We start from the raw sequence: 17728 nt of genomic DNA, 5'->3' as shown, positions 1-17728 counted from the left end.
TCACGGCAAATGTCCTCGTGAAAGGACTAAGTCTGGAGGCCATCACAACTAGGTGGTTGCTTGAACGGGGTTGGTCGGGAACGAGGGGCACAAGTTTACCCAGGTTCGGCCCCTCATTGTGGAGGTAAAGATCTACTTCATGCTTGATTGATATTGCTGGAGATCTCGATTACAAGGATGCGAATTCGCTAACCTAGCTCTCGAGAGATTGCAACTTAGTCTTTTCGTTCCTAGGAACTCCCCTTTATATAATAGGCCGAGTCCCTAGGTTTACATGAGATTTCAGATCGTACTCTCAACAATGATCCTAGTCTAACTCTATATTCATCTTTCCTCCCAAGTTAAGGAATCTTTCATCTGAGTCTTCTTCGTAAGCCGGCCCACCAGGCCTCTTCACGAGCCGGCCTCCTGGCGAATATCTTGTCAGGCCTTGGGCCTTCTTGTTTCCTCCATGACCCGGCAAAGGCTCTGGCCCATGGAGCCTCTTGGCTCTCTGGCCGGGTTAAGACATTAGCCGGGTCTTGGTGCTAGGGAACATCCCCAACAACAACCTACATGAATTTCTCTATAAATGATGGCTTCTTTGATTGGATGATTCTTAAAATGCACGTAAAATACAAGATTGAATTGCCATGTCTATTTGAGCCCTATGAGTTTCAATTTGCACGGTTGAATCACAAAGAAATATTATTTTCAAGAGATTTGGGTGGATGCTATTTTTTTAATGAAATACAGTACAGTGCCCGCTGCTACATGGGCTGGGCCAGCACGAAGCGCCCTGTGCCCGCTCTCCTATTGGACGCAGCGAGCGTCCCCTTTCCCCACGATAATAAACTGAGCTGCACGAATCATAAAGCGCACACAAATCGCGCACGCTGCTGATGATTAAAGGCAAGAAAGACGGAAGGTCTGCTCCTCTTTCCTCGGTATCGGAGAGAGAGGGAGGAAAACACAATGGCCGCCTCTTCTGCTCTCAGAGTAAGCAAAGCACCCAGTGATTTTTTCCAGGCCCCCCAAAGACCCCCAATCTCGTTTTTCTAACCTGGATTGTGCTTGTGCGTTTGCTTTGGTTGGCGATGCAGCTGATTCTCGGCTCCTCGTCGGCGTCGCGCCGCCAGATTCTGGCCGAGATGGGGTACCAGTTCAAATTACTTGTAGGTGATTTCCCCCCTCGTCTTCTGGGGATGGTTAACTCTAGCAGCTTGCTGTGATTTTTCTTCTTTCTTTTCTTATTTTTCTCCGCTTGGGTTTTAGAGCGCGGACATTGACGAGAAGGAGATCAGGAAGGAGAAGCCAGAGGAGCTGGTGGTCGCCTTGGCTCACGCGAAAGTAATTTCCTTTCCCTTTTCTTTTATTCAAGAACTAGGTTCTGCTGTCCTTGTAGATTTGTTCTAGCTGTTTTGTTTAGGAATTAGGGCAAGGGCCACATAAGTATTTTCTTAAGAGAGCAAAATCATATTATTTCTCCGCTAGGAGTGGAGTTTGCTTTGCGGGGGTGAGTGAGTTTATTATTTATGGTTATAGAACGAATATTTAGCAAGCTGGCACATTATAGGTTCAGTTTTGTCTTCTTTGTGTGTGTGTGTGTCAAGACAATGGTCTTTAGTAGTACTATATATGTTACTACCTCTGTCCCCAAATAGATGGCATATAATTCAGTCAAAATGTCAATTATCTCTAAGTTTGACCAAACGTATATACAAATATATTAAGATAAACAATATCGAATCATCATCAATATATCCAGCATTAGATATATTTTCATAATCTATTCATTCAATATTGCAGTTGTTGATATTTTCTTCTATATATCTGGTCAAACTCGGAAATAATTTACTTTTTCACTGGATTTATATGCCATGTATTTGGGGACAGAGGTAGTACTACCCGTTTACAGGGATTAATGCTATTTTCTTGGAATAAAGGACCTCATTTGTATATTTCTTTTCATCAGAAAAATAAGAGTTTGTCAAACTGTGCCAGTTGTAGTTCTGATTTTGCTTTGGTTTTAAAGTGTGCTACTATGCTATGTCAATGGTGTAGGCAGATGCAATATTGGATAAGATGCGGAATAATGGGATGATGAAAGAGATTGTTGACTCTCAAGAGACTACCTTATTGATCACTGCTGACCAAGTATGCATCTTACAACATCCCCTCTAACAATCCTTTTTGTGGAGTGATTTTTGCTTATAATTACGATTTTAGTTTCATGTGGTGATGTGGATATAGCAGAATATTAGTCACTTTACACTGTGATTTTCTAGAATCTGGATGGAGTGATCCTGGAAACTGTTATTATTATTTGACTGTAGTTACATGATTATGTCACCACTGTATTTCAAGATTTATTGCCTTACCAGTTTTGGTTCTAGTGTTTCCTGGAAATATGGCCCAATCTGTTTAAAAGTAGATATTTTCTTGATCACTGTTTGGTTTAGGAGTTAGGCATATATGCAACATGTCTGTTGTATCTCAACATTGCATCTTGAATGTTGAGAGGGTGCTCAGACAATAATCCATATCAATAAGCATAAATTGGTGTCTGCATAAGTTACTCCCTAGATAATCCATATATCATACACACTAGGATAGCAGTTAGGCCAAAGGAGTTGCATAATATCTGGGTCCAAGCCAAGAGGCACAAATTGGGTATTTGCTTAGTCATTTTTATATGTGTTTTAATCATGTTTCGGTCTTTGGGTCTGAAAGATAGATAATTATAATCAGGAGTATGTTTGGATCTTTGATTTAGAAGCTGTTTTTTTTTGCTCATTACTACTGTAGTTACTTTTGTTAAAATTGCTGAGACGAAAAAGTGTTTGTGGGGCACATTATGACATCCAAAAAATGGAGTCTCGATAACATTCATAGTGGAATGTTTACTTAGTTTTTCGAAAAATAGTGAATGTTTATACTCTGTGTCGCATGCTTGTGCATGTACCATGTGTGTGCACACATTTTAGTGCTTATTTGACTCTCCCCCTTGTTCTGGTATTTTGTTTTCTTTTGGAGGTTGTGATTCATGATGGAGTTATTCGAGAAAAACCTACCACTCCAGAGGAGGCACGTAAATTCATCCAAGGTTTGTCTTACCGACTGTTGTGTATCGGCGCATGAGCTCAAATTATTTTAGATCATTTATTTGACTTGTCCGTTTAACCACATACTGGTCACAGGATATTCCCAAAGCCATGCCGCGACAATTGGATCTGTGCTTGTTACAAATGTGAAGACCGGAACTAGAAGGGAAGGATGGGATAAATCTGAAGTAATTACCAATTTTTTTCTGATGTTCCATTGAGAAATGAGTACCAAAGTCGTTTGTTCACATAGACATCAGTATTGATTTAAAATTATTGACATTTTTTGAAGGACCGACCTAATCAGTGAATTTTGGTCTTTGATTCAGATTAGTTATGCAGTAACATGATCTGGTGTAATGCTAGCTTCATGTTAAAAATCTGGTTCAGCTTTCAGTCCCAGTAAACTGACAAATAACAGTGGCCTAACTTGAGCATGGCCTTCTGAAAAATGGAACCTCTGCGCACATGACACTTTTTTGTCCGCTTCCTGTACGACAACCGATCCAGTGGTTTGCCATGATTTTTTTCAGAGTGTGGATGGTTTGATGTGCACCATCGTACAGGGATCGGACGAAGAAGATTGTATGCATATCAGCGTTCTCTGAAAAATTGATGGGCTAACATCAATTCAGCCTTAGTGTTCAGATGCTCTTGTGCTCTTTCATAAAGCAGAAACCCATCTTATAGTTTTGAGACTAATTTGACATTTGGCACTTTAATTTATCATATCATGGTTTAGTTCAGAATCCTTATGAGATTTTAGGTGCATGTATCAGATAATTAACTCTTGGTGAGTCTAATGTTTAACGTTTCATTGGCACAAAATATCAAATGAATCCTAATGAATATGCATAATCCAGTTATGATCCCATGTTTCCATCAGTTTGAGTTCCGCGTTGCAGAGTTTTGGCCTCACACTTTCCACTATAATTGTCCCTGTGCAGGTTTATTTCCACAAGATACCCAATGAAGTTGTTGAGAGCTTGGTAAGTCCGAAAAACAAGCATTAATTTTGTCATGTCCTGCGGTGCTCCTGCCTGGTTTATGAAGATGTTAATTTCGAACCATATCCTCTCATTATCGAGTTACACCCACTGAAACTTTTCGCTTGTGTGTATTTCAGATTGAGGAGGGCAATGTCTTCTACGTTGCTGGAGGCCTTCTAGTAGAGCATCCACTGACTTCACCTCTCGTGGAAGCCATTGTGAGTCACATCCTGACATGTTCTCATTCTAGGCTGGACTATATATTTCCATGTTTGAGACAAATGAAACAGTCAAACAGCATCTCAACATGGCAATCTGTGCAGGTCGGTACAATTGATAGCGTAATGGGGCTTCCTAAAGCTCTCACGGAGCAGCTCATCAAGGATTCCCTCCAAGAGCCGTAGCTGCAAATTTCTGAACTAAGCTGGCTGGCGACGGGAGATCTCTTGTTGGAAAATCACTATTCTTGTGCTGAACAAAACTAAACACTCATCCTTTCTGGCAAATGGAGATTGGAGTGGACCCTAATCAGCTTGGTCAGCCTCGCTATACCAACTTTAATAGGCTGAATTTTAGCATTCACTGAATTCCTCTTGGTGGCTAAGTGAACTGGGTAGTAGCCAGTAACATTTTTGGAGACCTTTCTGTGACCAACACGGCATCAATGGGCTTCATTCTTCCATGTGATGTTATGGGTCTGACGGACCAAACATATGTACGTCATCTGTTCTACCGCATGCTATCAGGAGATCAGCGGGTTGTGAATTGTTTTGGGCTATGACTTTATATTCTGAAAAGGAGGATAGGCCCAACTTTTCTGGGGGAGAATTTTATTTCTCCTGGCCTTCGCACCAAGCAACTAGGTTTAAATCTTGGTTGATGGAGCAGCGCACACCTTCTTTCACTGCGTTCCAAGCTTGGGCTCCATGAAATAAATGTGGAAAAAACCCTGTGTAGCAGCGGTCAATCCTGGCTTATGGGGTTCTATCTGCTTGATCTATGAATAGTCCATGCTAATCTTCGAACCTGCGTGTGTTTGGTCTGGTCTTGTTCCTTTCATCTTAACATGCTACAGCGTGTGCATCTGGTAGAGGTTGCCGAGTCTGTTTGACTGACAGTTTTTTTTTTGGGAGTAAGACAGGTTGTTGAGTCTGACGACATTACTGATGATAAGTGGCACGAAAATGCAAAGTTGAGACACTTATTTTGTGATGGAGGGAATATCTAGTATCGTAGTAATACCCCGGATATTTTTTTTTCACTTCTAGTGTTCTTTGTACTACCTTGACAGTTGATGAGTAGACTGAGGGGCTGTTTGGATCCCAGCCTAAGCGTGCCACGCCTAAGGTGAGGCGTGCCATAGCCCCTTAGGCGTGCATTTGGTTCTGAATAAAAGTTAGGCTCGCCACAACGTCAAGAGTCGTCCGCCGCTGAAATTTCGCCAAAAGTGTGGCGCTCGTTTCGCCCGCCACACTCGTCGCGGCGCGCCAACTGAGCCACAAAAATCCCCGCGAACTGATAAAAGTCACCGCTTCCCTGTTCGTCCTCAGTCCAAAAATCCCCCACCCCTTCAGTCTTGACCCCATGGTTGAGAGCCCTTCTCTCTCCCCTTCCAGATCCAGCTGAGGACGACCTTGCCGCTGCACTCGATCTGCTCCTCCCTGGTACGAATCCTCATCACCGCAGCATCTATCTCCTCCACCTCCTCCATCTCCTCCATCTCATCACGTCAGATTTATCTCATACATGCAGATCTGGGCGTCCTTGATTTTCTCAAGAGAAAAATACCAGCTTTCTTCCGTGATTTGTGGGATTTCCCGTTGCTTGTTCCTGCCCTTGTTGCATCCAGACTAGGAACTTCCATCTCATAGTGAAAGGTCAACTATTTGTTAAGAGGAAAGGTAACACCCTAATCCCCCTTTGCAATTGTTGCATGCTTGTACGAGTGAGATTATAAGTTAGTAATTTCTTGTAAGTATGTGGTGTTGATGTAAGATTTGACATCTCTCTGTGTTCTTTTCTTAGATATGTATTGTACAATTTATTGTCTGAGTAATATACTGTCCTCTGTATAATTTGCGTTGGATAAAAAATTTATATATAGTTCCACTCACTGATGTCATCTGATTTTTTAATGCTATTATTGTTTCATAGATGGACCAAAGAACATTATGCTTACAGTATTACATGCATTATTATCACTACTACATGTGGAGGAGAAGATTGCTTGCTGCCATTATTGTGTGTTTAGGGATGTAGTGGTACAAGATTAATGTCCGAAAAAGGAAGAGAAAATCTATAACTTATGCTCCCATGTTCGAACGAGATGTTGAAAGGATGTCACGCCTGAACCGTATGTATTATGGAACCGAGGCTAATTGCATAAGTGAGCTCGCATGCGGAAATTTGTTTTTCACAAATTGTGTGCCAACCTGAGACGTCGTGGTCTACTGGTAGACACATTCCATGTAACTGTGGAGGAGCAAGTTGCCATGTTCATCCATGTCGTGGGTCATAACTGGAAAAATAGATCGATTGGTTTCGAGTTTTATCGATCGGGCGAGACTGTTAGTAGGTACTTCAATGCTGTTTTAGATGCCCTGTGTCTCCTTGCTCGTGATGTCATATGCATCAGAACCATCGAAACACATTCGAAGATAACAAGTACCTCCAGATTTCACCCTTACTTTGAGGTACATCCAAAATTATTCACAAGTATCTGCAATGTATTTATAGGTTCCATTCAGTCTGTTTGAAACTGGTTCTCTCTTTTCGTAGGGATGCATAGGAGCTCTGGATGGTACTCATATACCGGCATGTGTGCCAATCCACATGCAAGATAGGTTTAGGGGTAGAAAGTCCTTTCCCACACAAAATGTGCTAGCAGCCGTTGATTTTGACCTAAGATTTACATATGTTCTTGCTGGATGGGAGGGATCGGCTCATGATTCTTATGTGCTCCAAGATGCCCTATCACGTCCCAATGGCCTTAAAATACCAGAAGGTGGGATTCTAACCCATGGCTTCAAACTGAAACTTTCTTTAGTTCTTAGCTAATGTGTTAGCATCATCATGATGTAGGTAAATATTTCCTAGCGGATGCGGGATATGCTGCAAGACCCGGTATACTACCCCCATATCGTGGTGTCTGATATCACCTAAAGGAATATAGGGGAAGTAGAGAGCCTGAGAACCCAAGGGAGTTATTCAACCATCGCCATTCCTCACTTAGAACAACCGTCAAAAGAGCATTTGGTACCTTGAAGAATCGATTTAAAATATTTGCAAGTCAGCCATTCTTCCCTCTAAAAACACAAGTAAAAATTGTGTTTGCTTGTTGTGCGCTCCATAACTGGATCCTAGATGATGGTCCTGATGAGTATGTCTATGATGATGCTACTTGGTACTCGGCCCTTCCACGGAGTAGACGACACCGCTGTGACGTTTACCAGGAGAGCCAGGCATGGGCACACAAAAGGGATGTACTAGCTCAAAAAATGTGGGAGGATAATTTAGCAGCTCAAGATCAAGATGATTAAGAAGTTAGTATGTAAGGCTGATGTTGATGGGTTTTATTTTAGGTTCCATTCAGTCTGTTTGAAACTAGAGTTCTGCCTTATTTCTATGTATCAAACATGAGTGCTATTTTGTTACATTTGGTCATTATGTATGTGATTCATGTGAAACTATGTTGGTTGTACCTCTGTAAACTTATATCACTTATTTTATCTTTAGTAAATTGTTGGTTGTTTCATGCTTATTTGCCTCACCTATTATCTTTTAATTAAAATGGCTCACTGTATGAGAAACAGCGATGGCCAAGGGAAAGGGGAAGTCTGATGGTGATGGGTGCTCTCGTGAGAGGACTATTTCCTGGGCTGATGATCAGACCAAGTTTATGTTGGATTGGTGCATTGAATACATGAAGGAACAATATGCGGGATTTAGGTTCAGGAAGCATCATCTTTTGAAATGTGCTGATGCTTTAAATAGAAAATTTGCTATGGGGGTGACACTTGCTCAAGTTGATCGTCACTTCAGGCACTACAAAGAAAATTGGAAGTACATTGCCGCCGCAATTAGCAAGAGTGGCAATGTTTTCGATGATATTAGATGTGTGGTAACTATCTCCGAGTCTGAAAAGTCTTGCCTCAATGTACGTATAATTTAGTTTCTTTTTAAAACTTAATATGGCTAATTTAATTAGGATCTTAATGTGTGTGTGCTTGTAATGCAGGATAGAGCAAGGCGCTTGCTTTCTAAGCCCATCAAGTTCTACTATGAGATGCAGGAGCTATTCACAGGCACTAGTGCTGATGGTTCTTTGGCCATGGACCAGCATACATGCACAATTGATTCCAATGACTCGGACAATGATGAAGGGTTGTATGATCTCAACTGCTATCCACAGTATGAGGGCCCTCTTGAGGAGGATTCTGACACTTTGCCAACAACACATTGTCCTAAAAGACCTCCAGTACCTGTAGGTGGTGATAATTCAACATCTAGCACTAGCCGAGTTGGTAAGAAGCGCCCAAGAGGTAGCAAGTCACCTACTAAGAAGCCACCAAGAACCAAGAGTCGTTTCGTGGAGTCCGCTGAAGAAATCAACTCTACATTGAGGTCACTCCAGCAATCCCTTGCTGCCGCTCCTCCTCCAATGCCCCAAGTTGTTGATCCTTATGCTAGTTTATGGAAGAGGTTGGAGGAACTCCCAATTACCACAGATCAAAGAATTACTGTTGGTGTGCACTTATCTTGCAAGGACAATGAAGGTTTGCGTGGTTGGTTATGCAGTGCAAGTGAAAAAACTTTTGAAACTTGGGTTTGCAAGTTCTTTGCTGACAAAGATCATGTTTATAGCAACATGTGAAGTTATCTAGTTGCTAACTTGTCATGTCTAGAAGTTGGCAACATGTGAAGTTTAGAAGATGGCAACTTTTGGTATTTAGGAGATGAACTTGTGCTACGGCTACTGCTTTTGGGAAGTAGATTTTTTGATGTGTGGTGAAACACTTTAATGTAACTTGGCCAGAACTTGTGTTATTGCTATGAATGACTATCACTTGACTTTATAATGATGGACGAAACTTGCACGTATCTATCTTATTTTCTATCTTGATTATGAGTTTGCATTTTGAATTATTTTGTACAGATGGGATTAATTGAAAATGCTCCATGTTACTTTTTATGGTTATTATTATTGCGACAAAATCTTCTTACATTTACTGGAGCATGTTGTAGTATTATTGCTTTGCGAGACAAATGGCAAGTAATCTCATCACCGTGGAGTCTAGCAGTAGGGTGATTCTAACCACCTGTGGCAGGAAACCGTGGCAGAAAACCAAACGCAAACCATAACTTTTTGCCAAACATTTGTGGAAGCCATCCAAACACACGCCACACAAAATCTGCCACACCTAACCTAAGGCATGGCTACCAACCAAACAGTTTGATTTTGCCACATATTATGGCAAGCCGGGTGTGGCTAGTACCTCACCTTAGGCGTGGCAATTTGAGTCTCCAACCAAACAGCCCCTGAAAGTTTTCCCGCAGAAATAGTAATACTACTCCCTCCGATCCAAAATAAGTGTCTGCATTTCTATTATAGTGTATATTTTGATACAGAGGGAGTACTATAAATCACTCACAAACTCAAAACGGAGCTCTTTCTTTTTTAGGTAAAACTCAAAACAGAGCTGGGGAAGTAAGAAAAGGCAGTTCTCTGTGTAAACAGCTGACTGGGCTGCGAATCCGGCCCTGGAGCAACCAGCGCCACTCCGTCCGCCGTCGACGGCTACGGGTTGAATTACCCTTTTACCACGAGCCTGCACCGCGCCGTCCCGTTGGTGGTTCGGTTCAACGCAGTACAAGAGTTTAGAGCAGAGCGACACGAGCGCGCAGATGGGCGAGCGGAGTCTGGCCCTGAGCGGAGCGGAGATTGCGGTCGCCGGCGAAGCCGAGAAGCTCCAGTCGCGGCGTCCTTATCCGCAGCGCGGGTGGCCGCTGGCCGGCGGAGGTCCAGTAGTCCAGTATCCCAAGTTGCTGCACTCGCTAGGTATGATATAGCTCCTCCAGGTATGGGAACAAAACTGCAATCAACGAGGGCTGGAAACTGAAATTCTGGTCAATTAGCGGTGGGATTGGGTGGTCTAGGTTAATACTCCGTATGTGGCTCGGCAGCGATATCCTTAGGTTGGATTTCTCCGCAGTCGGTCATCCATCACTCGTTATTGTGGAAGATCACAAACGGTTACTGAATCTTCTGTATGCCCGCGGTCAGACTACGAGCAAATGTAAGAGTTTGGGTTTGATGATAACACTTATCTGCATTTTGAATGATTGGTTTTTACACAATCTGATTAGTGAACTTCAAGCCCTTTTAGCAGGTTACTTACAGTTGTGAGACCACTGGCTATGGGTCTGTACCAATGTACGTCCGTGTGCACTACTATGCTGTTTGTGTATTCTGACCAAATGAACACCAGACATGTCTGTGCATCATAACCATAAGCACTACACAAATGTCAATACTGTACGCATTACACTCATGGTCTCTTCCCTGTGGCAACTATGGCAGCCACCACCTTCCAATGGCCAACTGACCACACGAGGAATTAATGTGTTAGGCTTTTAGCAGTGCTTGTCCCATGGGAAAATCGGAAGCTGATGCATCAGGAAAATGGATAATGTCTAGGGTGGAACCATAAAAGCGTGCTGGGGTTACTTGTGTAATGACCTTGGACTAGATGGTGTCAACATACTTCATACTCCAGCCACATGATAATAAACTATGCTGGCAGGGTCCAGATTTGCACTTTTGGGTATAAGTATATTTGATCCAGAGTTTACAATCTATTCACATTAGTATCATCTAGTTCCTTCGTGTTGCCTTGTTGGACTAATGTTGTTTCATTTCTAGGCATAGATTTCAAATTACAGTATAAGCATACTTTTGCCTCAATTTCAGTTTATATTGGCCTGTCAAAACCAAACTTCAGTTGCTTCTTTATTCCCCTCTAATCTCAGTCCGTTCTTTGTACCAAATTTTGTTTCATAATTATATATGAAAAGTATGCTGCAGAAAATACTTATTAATCTTGATGCTTATACCTATCTACCCCACTCGTAGTAAATCTTCTTGAGAAGTTGAGGTCGCATTTTTTTATGAAGTTTTGGTGGCAGGTGGATATCCACAATTATCCCTGTTTGGTTCTCTTGTTGTGATGCCTTCTTGTTCTTACAAATTTCCGCTGTCTAATTTTGGTCTTAGGAGTCACTGAAAGATGAAATGGAATCCGTTTCACGAGCTCCAGCCTTGATACAATAATCAATACTCATTGATGTTATCTACTTTGTCTTGTCGTCTATGTATCTAAAAATTAACGGGACGTGGTTATGAGGTGCAAAGTGTGAACTAACTGTGTATTCGATGCAATAGGGGTCTTTGAGTCAGATTAGGATGGGAAACTTGAAGTTGAATCAGTAAAGAACAATGTTACAATTTTGTTATTTCTCTTTATCTTGGTCCATTGTACATGCCTATAAAAGCTTAAAATACCTGGGGATAACAAGCTTGGTTCCATGGATCTTGTACCATGTTAACTAAGCGATTTTCCTCGCAAAGAAAAAAACTACTCCCTCCGATCCATAGTACTTATTGCAGCTTTAGTACAACTTTATACTAAAATTGTACTAAAGCTGCGACTAATACTATGGATCGGAGGGAGTAATTGATTCCAAAAATGAAATGTTGTTGAAATGTTCATTACATTGTTTTGACGGAAATAAAGTGTTACATCTTCTGCAGCGAAGAATCTATTACCTATTTCAGTGGTATGATTCGAGGCAACATAATGTAATATTAAATGTGCTCACTAGTGCACAAAGTACATGGGTTGAAGAATTAACGCATTAGATTCATTTGTTGAAAGGATCTCACCTTTGTTGTTTATCATATTTTTGTAGTGTGGCTAACTGGCTGTTATTCTACCACCAAAGTCCACTGTCTGCTTGGCCTAACTTTGAGCTTTGTCCTTGATGAGCTTAAGCTGAAGTCAGATCGCATGTTTTCTGTTAGGGGTTTAGCCGCTTACATGGATAACCTGCAGCTATCCAGATTCTACTCTTTCTAGTGTATAGGACATTTTTCGTGATGTTAAGACTTTTTGACTTTATGACTCTTTTAGGCCTGAGCTATGTGGAGTGCAATTTAGAATTAACCTAAACTGATAAATGTTCCAGCTAGCAATCATGCCATTTGTGCTCTCTTTTGGTGCAAGTGAACTCTACTATTTACAATAGCTGTGACTGAGACAACCATTGACGCACCGGTAAAACTTAGCCGAGCTAAGGTGTTACGCTTTAGTTGGGCATTAGATATCAGCAAGGAACTCACTATGTATCAGTTTCTGCTGGTTGCCTGGTTGTAAGCACTCTGAAGCTGATTCAAAATGCTGTAAACATTTCTTTTCTTTTTTGTGATTGCCTTTTAGCCTGTGCATTTCTAGACCAGAAACATGTTTCACCCTTTCATGTCAAGAGAGGTCAGGGTAGCCCGAACTTGACATGGGAGGGAGTCCGTAAAGAGAGATCTGAAGGACTGGAGTATCACCAAAGAACTAGCCATGGACAGGCGTGCGTGGAAGCTAGCTATCCATGTGCCAGAACCATGAGTAGGTTGCGAGATCTTATGGGTTTCAGCTCTAGCGTACCCCAACTTGTTTGGGACTAAAGGCTTTGTTGTTGACATGTTTGACCCTTTCACTAATTTGCTTAGGTTTTTCTCAGCAGAATGGTTTTAGTTGTTTCAAATCAAATCAACCTGGATTCCAAATCAAGAATGATCTGTACTTTGTTCCATATGGTTTGTATGGAAACGTTGGTGGCACCAAATTTACTCAAGTGCTAATGTATTCTTGTGATAGTTTACTGGCCATCATTTTCTTTCTTATCTTAGGAGAAAGGAGACTGAGCTCGAACTACTTTTATATCATTTTGAAAGCACTTGTTCCTTGTCTTTGATGAATACACTTTCAATATTTTAGAATAAATAGGTAGAACTCTATTCAGACAGTTTATTGGGGGATGTGGGGTAGATGTGAACGTAAGACAATCCAAGCAAGTTTGTCGTATCATAATTAATTAACTTCTTACTGCATTGTTACTGCGGTCTGACGTATGTCTCGTACTTGACCAGGTGTTCTGCTTCCAAGTGAGGTACTGCGATCAATTATATGAATGTGCCAATATTGCCAGCCTTTTTTGCAGCAGCAGCAGATTTGCAGCTTTTTTGGTGTGTTTGGTGGCAATTATCAGGGTCACTAACTCCTATGGTGCTAGGATGGGGCCAAAGGACATATTGCTAAGCTGCTAGTTCGTGGAAGCTTTTGAAATATCCAGTAAGTAGGTGGCTGCTGATTTCCCTGTGGTCGTCCATATCTGGCTCTATGCTGCATCTCCTTAGCTATATTCTAGTTGGCTAGAGGTTTTCCTGTATCCTTTGTAGATGCATCGCAAAAAGAGTTCCATGTTATTGATTTCTGTGCTATCATGGAGGAAATGTTTGTAGGTCTTCTTTGTAACTGTTTGCTGAAACCCTGTAACTGATTATTTATTTTCCAACTTTTTATACTGTGAATCTTTTCATGCATGTGCCTCCAATGTTGCCATGAATAACTTTAGAAGAAACCATTCTAGGAAGTAGACAGGGGGGCTGTTTCTGGGAAGCATCTCTCTCATAAGTTTGTTCTTCAACTTACGCACTTGAGCACAAACTGTGTGTGTCTGGACTTGTTAATGGCTTAATGTTGAGTTGTGTGTGATATACTATACCGCAAGATGAGCACCTAAGACTACAATGGATGCTATATTAAAAATCACCACCATCTCAACTGTTCTTCAGCATTCTGTTCGATGTGATATGCTAATTCTTGGTGATTGTGCCTGCTATTGATGTGCAAACCAATTACCCAAGTGGCTGAGAACCGAGATGAGGATGTGGTGATATGCTGGCTGTCATCGCTGACGAAGACAGGTGGTGCTTCTGTTTCTGTGGACTTTAAATTTTGGCCTTTTCCTTTTAAATGTTGGTCCATCATTATCCAGAATAAATTCCTGCATTACAGCATTAGGAGTCAGAATAAGGTTCTGAAGGCACCTGATTGCCTTCAATTCCATACCACAGTGAATTAAATGTTCTGAATATGGTTGCAAGCCAACACCCTTGTGCTGTTGCTATTAGAGTAGATTTTCATTCCATGTGCAATAACTTCTGCTATTATGCCAACTAGTAGAATCACAATATATTTCTGGACAACTACTTGTACCGAAAATGTACTTATTGTTACCATAGTGCAATCTTTTACTTATTTTTTCTTCCCCTGTTGATAAATTAGGCTGAGATAGGTTTCTGAAACATTTTAGAGAGAGTGAAGAGGAAAAATAGGAAATACTCCCTCCGTTCCGAATTACTTGTCGTAGGTATGGATGTATTTAAATGTATTTTAGTTTTAGATGCGACGAGTAATTTGGAACAGAGGGAGTACACAGCAACTTGAAGTGATGGTGCTCATCCAACAGTTTCTCGATCACGGATTCTCTACAAATAATTCATCAAAATTATGCAGCCTGGACTGAAACTGAAAGAGTGGAAATGAGGCGACCCCTGTGTGCCCATGGCACAAAGTGCCAGCTATAGGATCAAATGATAGAGGCAATTGTGGTCACGCATAGCAGGTTTTCGGAGTACCGAGTCCAGCTGGCGGTGGGGGGAGATGGCGGGACAAGCATTGCACACATATAGGCACACCAGGCAGAATTGCCATATAAGTCCCAGCAGATGCATTCACCATTGGAACATATTCTGTTCACGCCTTGTCTTGTTTCAAAAGTTCTTATTGATTCTGCCAGATATTTCCGACTTGATTTGATTTTGGTGCGCACACACCAACCCGTTTCTGATATTCAGGTACACTGTACATTTCCCCCATGACCATGAACTGATCATGTGTTATTTTTCTTGTGTAAAAATACGCACCTACTAAATGTGAGATGTGATCCAATAGGTACTGTTGCATCAGGAATAGCCAGATGGACCAGTGATCAGGTTTCAGATCACCGATTACAATGTTAAATCTTTTTTTCTCTCTCTTCAGATGACTGATTACAACGGTGCGTCACTAGTGCGTTTTAGCAGGAAGGGGGGGGGGGGGGGGGGGGGGTCACTGGAAATGGGGTTAAAGCAGGCTTATCCTAAGGTGCATCCGATACCTTTCTCATTCTGCAATGTTCCCATTCTGTCACTTTATGTGCCCAATAAGAATAACCAAGCTTGGCTGTAGAAAATTCTGCAGCATGGAGGGGCTCCCTGGGGGTCCGGTAAATAATTTGGCCCGGCTTCAGCCTGTTTGGGGCTAGACATACCTATGTCACAGTCGATATGTCACATGAAGACTGCAGCTGTTCTGATCTGAATCAATCAAGTTGCTAGTTCAGATCGTGGCCCTGGGAAACGCTTGATGTCTTCTTCTTCTTCTTTTAATCTGACACGCGCATGAATTTTGTCGGCAAAAAAAATCCTTGTCGTTACTTGTTTGTTTCGCCATGTTTGATGCAAGAAAAAAAGATGGAAAGAAAGATGATTACTGATTACACATACGCAGCACATGATTGTCCGGAGGATGGAGACCATGTTTGTGTTTGCAGAAATGGGCCAATGCACGCTGACGCTGTTGGTGGACCATGCGCGCGCGCGGAGATGGTCCTGAGATTTGGTTTAGGCCGTGTGTTAATTGCTATGGCCCAGTTGCACGCCCGTGATCAATTGCAACCTAACAAATTTGTGGAGTTTGCAGCAGCGGCACGGGGCTAGCTAGCTAGCCGCTGCGCAGTGCGCAGGACCGATCGACACCTCACCCATCGATCAGGATTACCCGCTAGCTAAGGCTACGTACTAGCTTGATAATTGGCAGGCGACGTACAAGTGGTACTCCTATGTGAAATTGCATGAGGAAGATGTACTGCGAGCCAAGTACATCTCACTGTCACTGCGCCACCAATGCATGGCGAGCACTGTTTACGTGCCGCACCGTGCATGCACGTACCACACGATCGAGGAGCAGTGGAGGCCGGCCGGAGAGTCGACTCCCATCAGATTACTGTCGCGCGTGCCCGTCGCGTCCCGTCTCGTCTCCGTGTCGCCCGACGAGCCATGTTTTTTCTAGTAGAATATACGTTTTTTCTCGCGTGTCGGCATGGAGCCAACACGGCTACCCCCCCTCCCGTCGCCGTCGTGTCAGGGGGAGTCAGACAGGGTCGTCCGCCGATAAGCCAATATGCGTGGCGACACATGCATGTCGCTTCCACCACAGTATCATCATCTCCCCACATCACGTCTCCTCCTAGCCGGAGTAATAATCGGAGCTGGAGAGTGGAGGGGTAACATGCAATGCATCCATCTAAGATCTAACTCGCATCACCTGATCAGCAATCAAGGCAGGCCAGCCGGCGGCACCATGCATCGAGCTAGCATATGCATGGCATTCCGTGCAGCGCCAACCAGCCGGCCGCTTCCGGCGAGGCGACGGATCGATCGATCGGGCGGCCGGTGGACGGCGACGTGACACGGGGCGGGCGTGGCTGCCTGCCGCGCGAGAGACAGGGCGCGATAATGCCCGGGGTGGCGGTGGTACGCGACGCGCTGCTACTGGCCTGGGTAACGAGCGACATGATCCCCCGATACCTGCCGGCCCGCGCAGGCAGCAGGCACCACATGGGCGCGATCGCCCCAACCCCTTTCGCGGTGCCAGCCACTGTGCCGGCGTATATCCGTCCATGCCGGCCACTGTGCGCGTACCAGCAGATACTCCTACCGCGGCCGATTCGCCCCCCGTTCCCGTGCACGCCGAGGCCGAGGCCGAGGGACCACCCCGGCCGGCAGCGGCGTGGCCGTGGCTGGCTGGCTGGCTCGTGTCGTGCGCTAAGAGGCAAGGCCGGCCTTTGAGTACCGGGCCATTGTACCGGTAGCTAGCTAGCTAGCTAGGTCGATCGCGGCCGGCCTGGATCGCATCGCATCGGAGCCACTGTAGCGGGGCACGATCCGATTCAACTCGAGTCATGTCGAGCGGTTCAATCAGCACGGACGGACGGTGCGCGCGTATATGTATCGACATCTTACTGGACTGGAGGCCACATGCGTGTCCGTATATGTGCCTGCTGCACGCAAAAGGAGGGGTTGAAAAGGCCAGTGGTACGACTTCTGATGCAGCCGCGCGCGTAGTACGTAAGATACGTGCGTATACGCGCCCCACGCCGAACGCGCCTGTCTCCTGAGTATATTGTGAACGCGCGTGCAGGCCCTGCTACCACGCACGCCCCGCGTAACCACCACCAGACGGATGACATGCAAATGTACGTACGTACTCGCTCCGTTCCAAATTACTTGTCACAGAAAACGGATGTATCTAAAACTAAAATACATCTAGATACATCTATACCCGCGACAAATAATTCGAAACGAAGAAAGTACGTGTCAACCTGTGGTGTGTGACGTTATGATGGATTTATATCGATTTAGCTGCTTTGTGTCTTGATGATGGTCGTTCGGCATCATAGCTGAGGCAAAGGGGACGTTGTTCCATCGTGAAGCAGAGCGTC

The 17728-nt window shown here is 43.6% G+C and overlaps 1 protein-coding gene, 1 long non-coding RNA gene and 1 pseudogene across 2 annotated transcripts; all 3 read left to right on the top strand.

Moving 5' to 3' along the window:
- Nucleotides 1-826: 826 nt before the first annotated feature.
- On the top strand, nucleotides 827-4843 carry LOC125552444 (7-methyl-GTP pyrophosphatase-like). The gene is made up of 9 exons (XM_048715997.1): nucleotides 827-978; nucleotides 1083-1154; nucleotides 1255-1329; nucleotides 2044-2136; nucleotides 3016-3085; nucleotides 3180-3271; nucleotides 4031-4072; nucleotides 4210-4290; nucleotides 4396-4843. The coding sequence occupies exons 1-9, from the start codon at nucleotides 955-957 to the stop codon at nucleotides 4474-4476; spliced, it is 630 nt and encodes a 209-aa protein (XP_048571954.1). The 5' UTR covers nucleotides 827-954; the 3' UTR covers nucleotides 4477-4843.
- Nucleotides 4844-4993: 150 nt separating this feature from the next.
- Nucleotides 4994-9147, top strand: LOC125552443 (annotated as a pseudogene).
- Nucleotides 9148-9616: 469 nt separating this feature from the next.
- Nucleotides 9617-13724, top strand: LOC125552442. The gene is made up of 2 exons (XR_007303592.1): nucleotides 9617-10130; nucleotides 13272-13724. It is a non-coding gene; the product is annotated as an uncharacterized LOC125552442 (long non-coding RNA).
- Nucleotides 13725-17728: the final 4004 nt, after the last annotated feature.

This window comes from Triticum urartu, chromosome 4 (assembly GCF_003073215.2).
Source record: "Triticum urartu cultivar G1812 chromosome 4, Tu2.1, whole genome shotgun sequence".
Taxonomy (NCBI): domain Eukaryota; kingdom Viridiplantae; phylum Streptophyta; class Magnoliopsida; order Poales; family Poaceae; genus Triticum; species Triticum urartu.
This window is presented reverse-complemented; position numbering and strand designations above follow the sequence as displayed.

What these genes read in the sequence shown, in the direction of transcription:
- LOC125552444 (XM_048715997.1), top strand. Translation starts at nt 955, where the DNA reads ATGGCCGCCTCTTCTGCTCTCAGA. An exon ending in CCGCCTCTTCTGCTCTCAGA is followed by an intron (nt 979 to 1,082) that starts GTAAGCAAAGCA and finishes TTGGCGATGCAG; the next exon opens with CTGATTCTCGGCTCCTCGTC. An exon ending in GGCACGTAAATTCATCCAAG is followed by an intron (nt 3,086 to 3,179) that starts GTTTGTCTTACC and finishes TACTGGTCACAG; the next exon opens with GATATTCCCAAAGCCATGCC.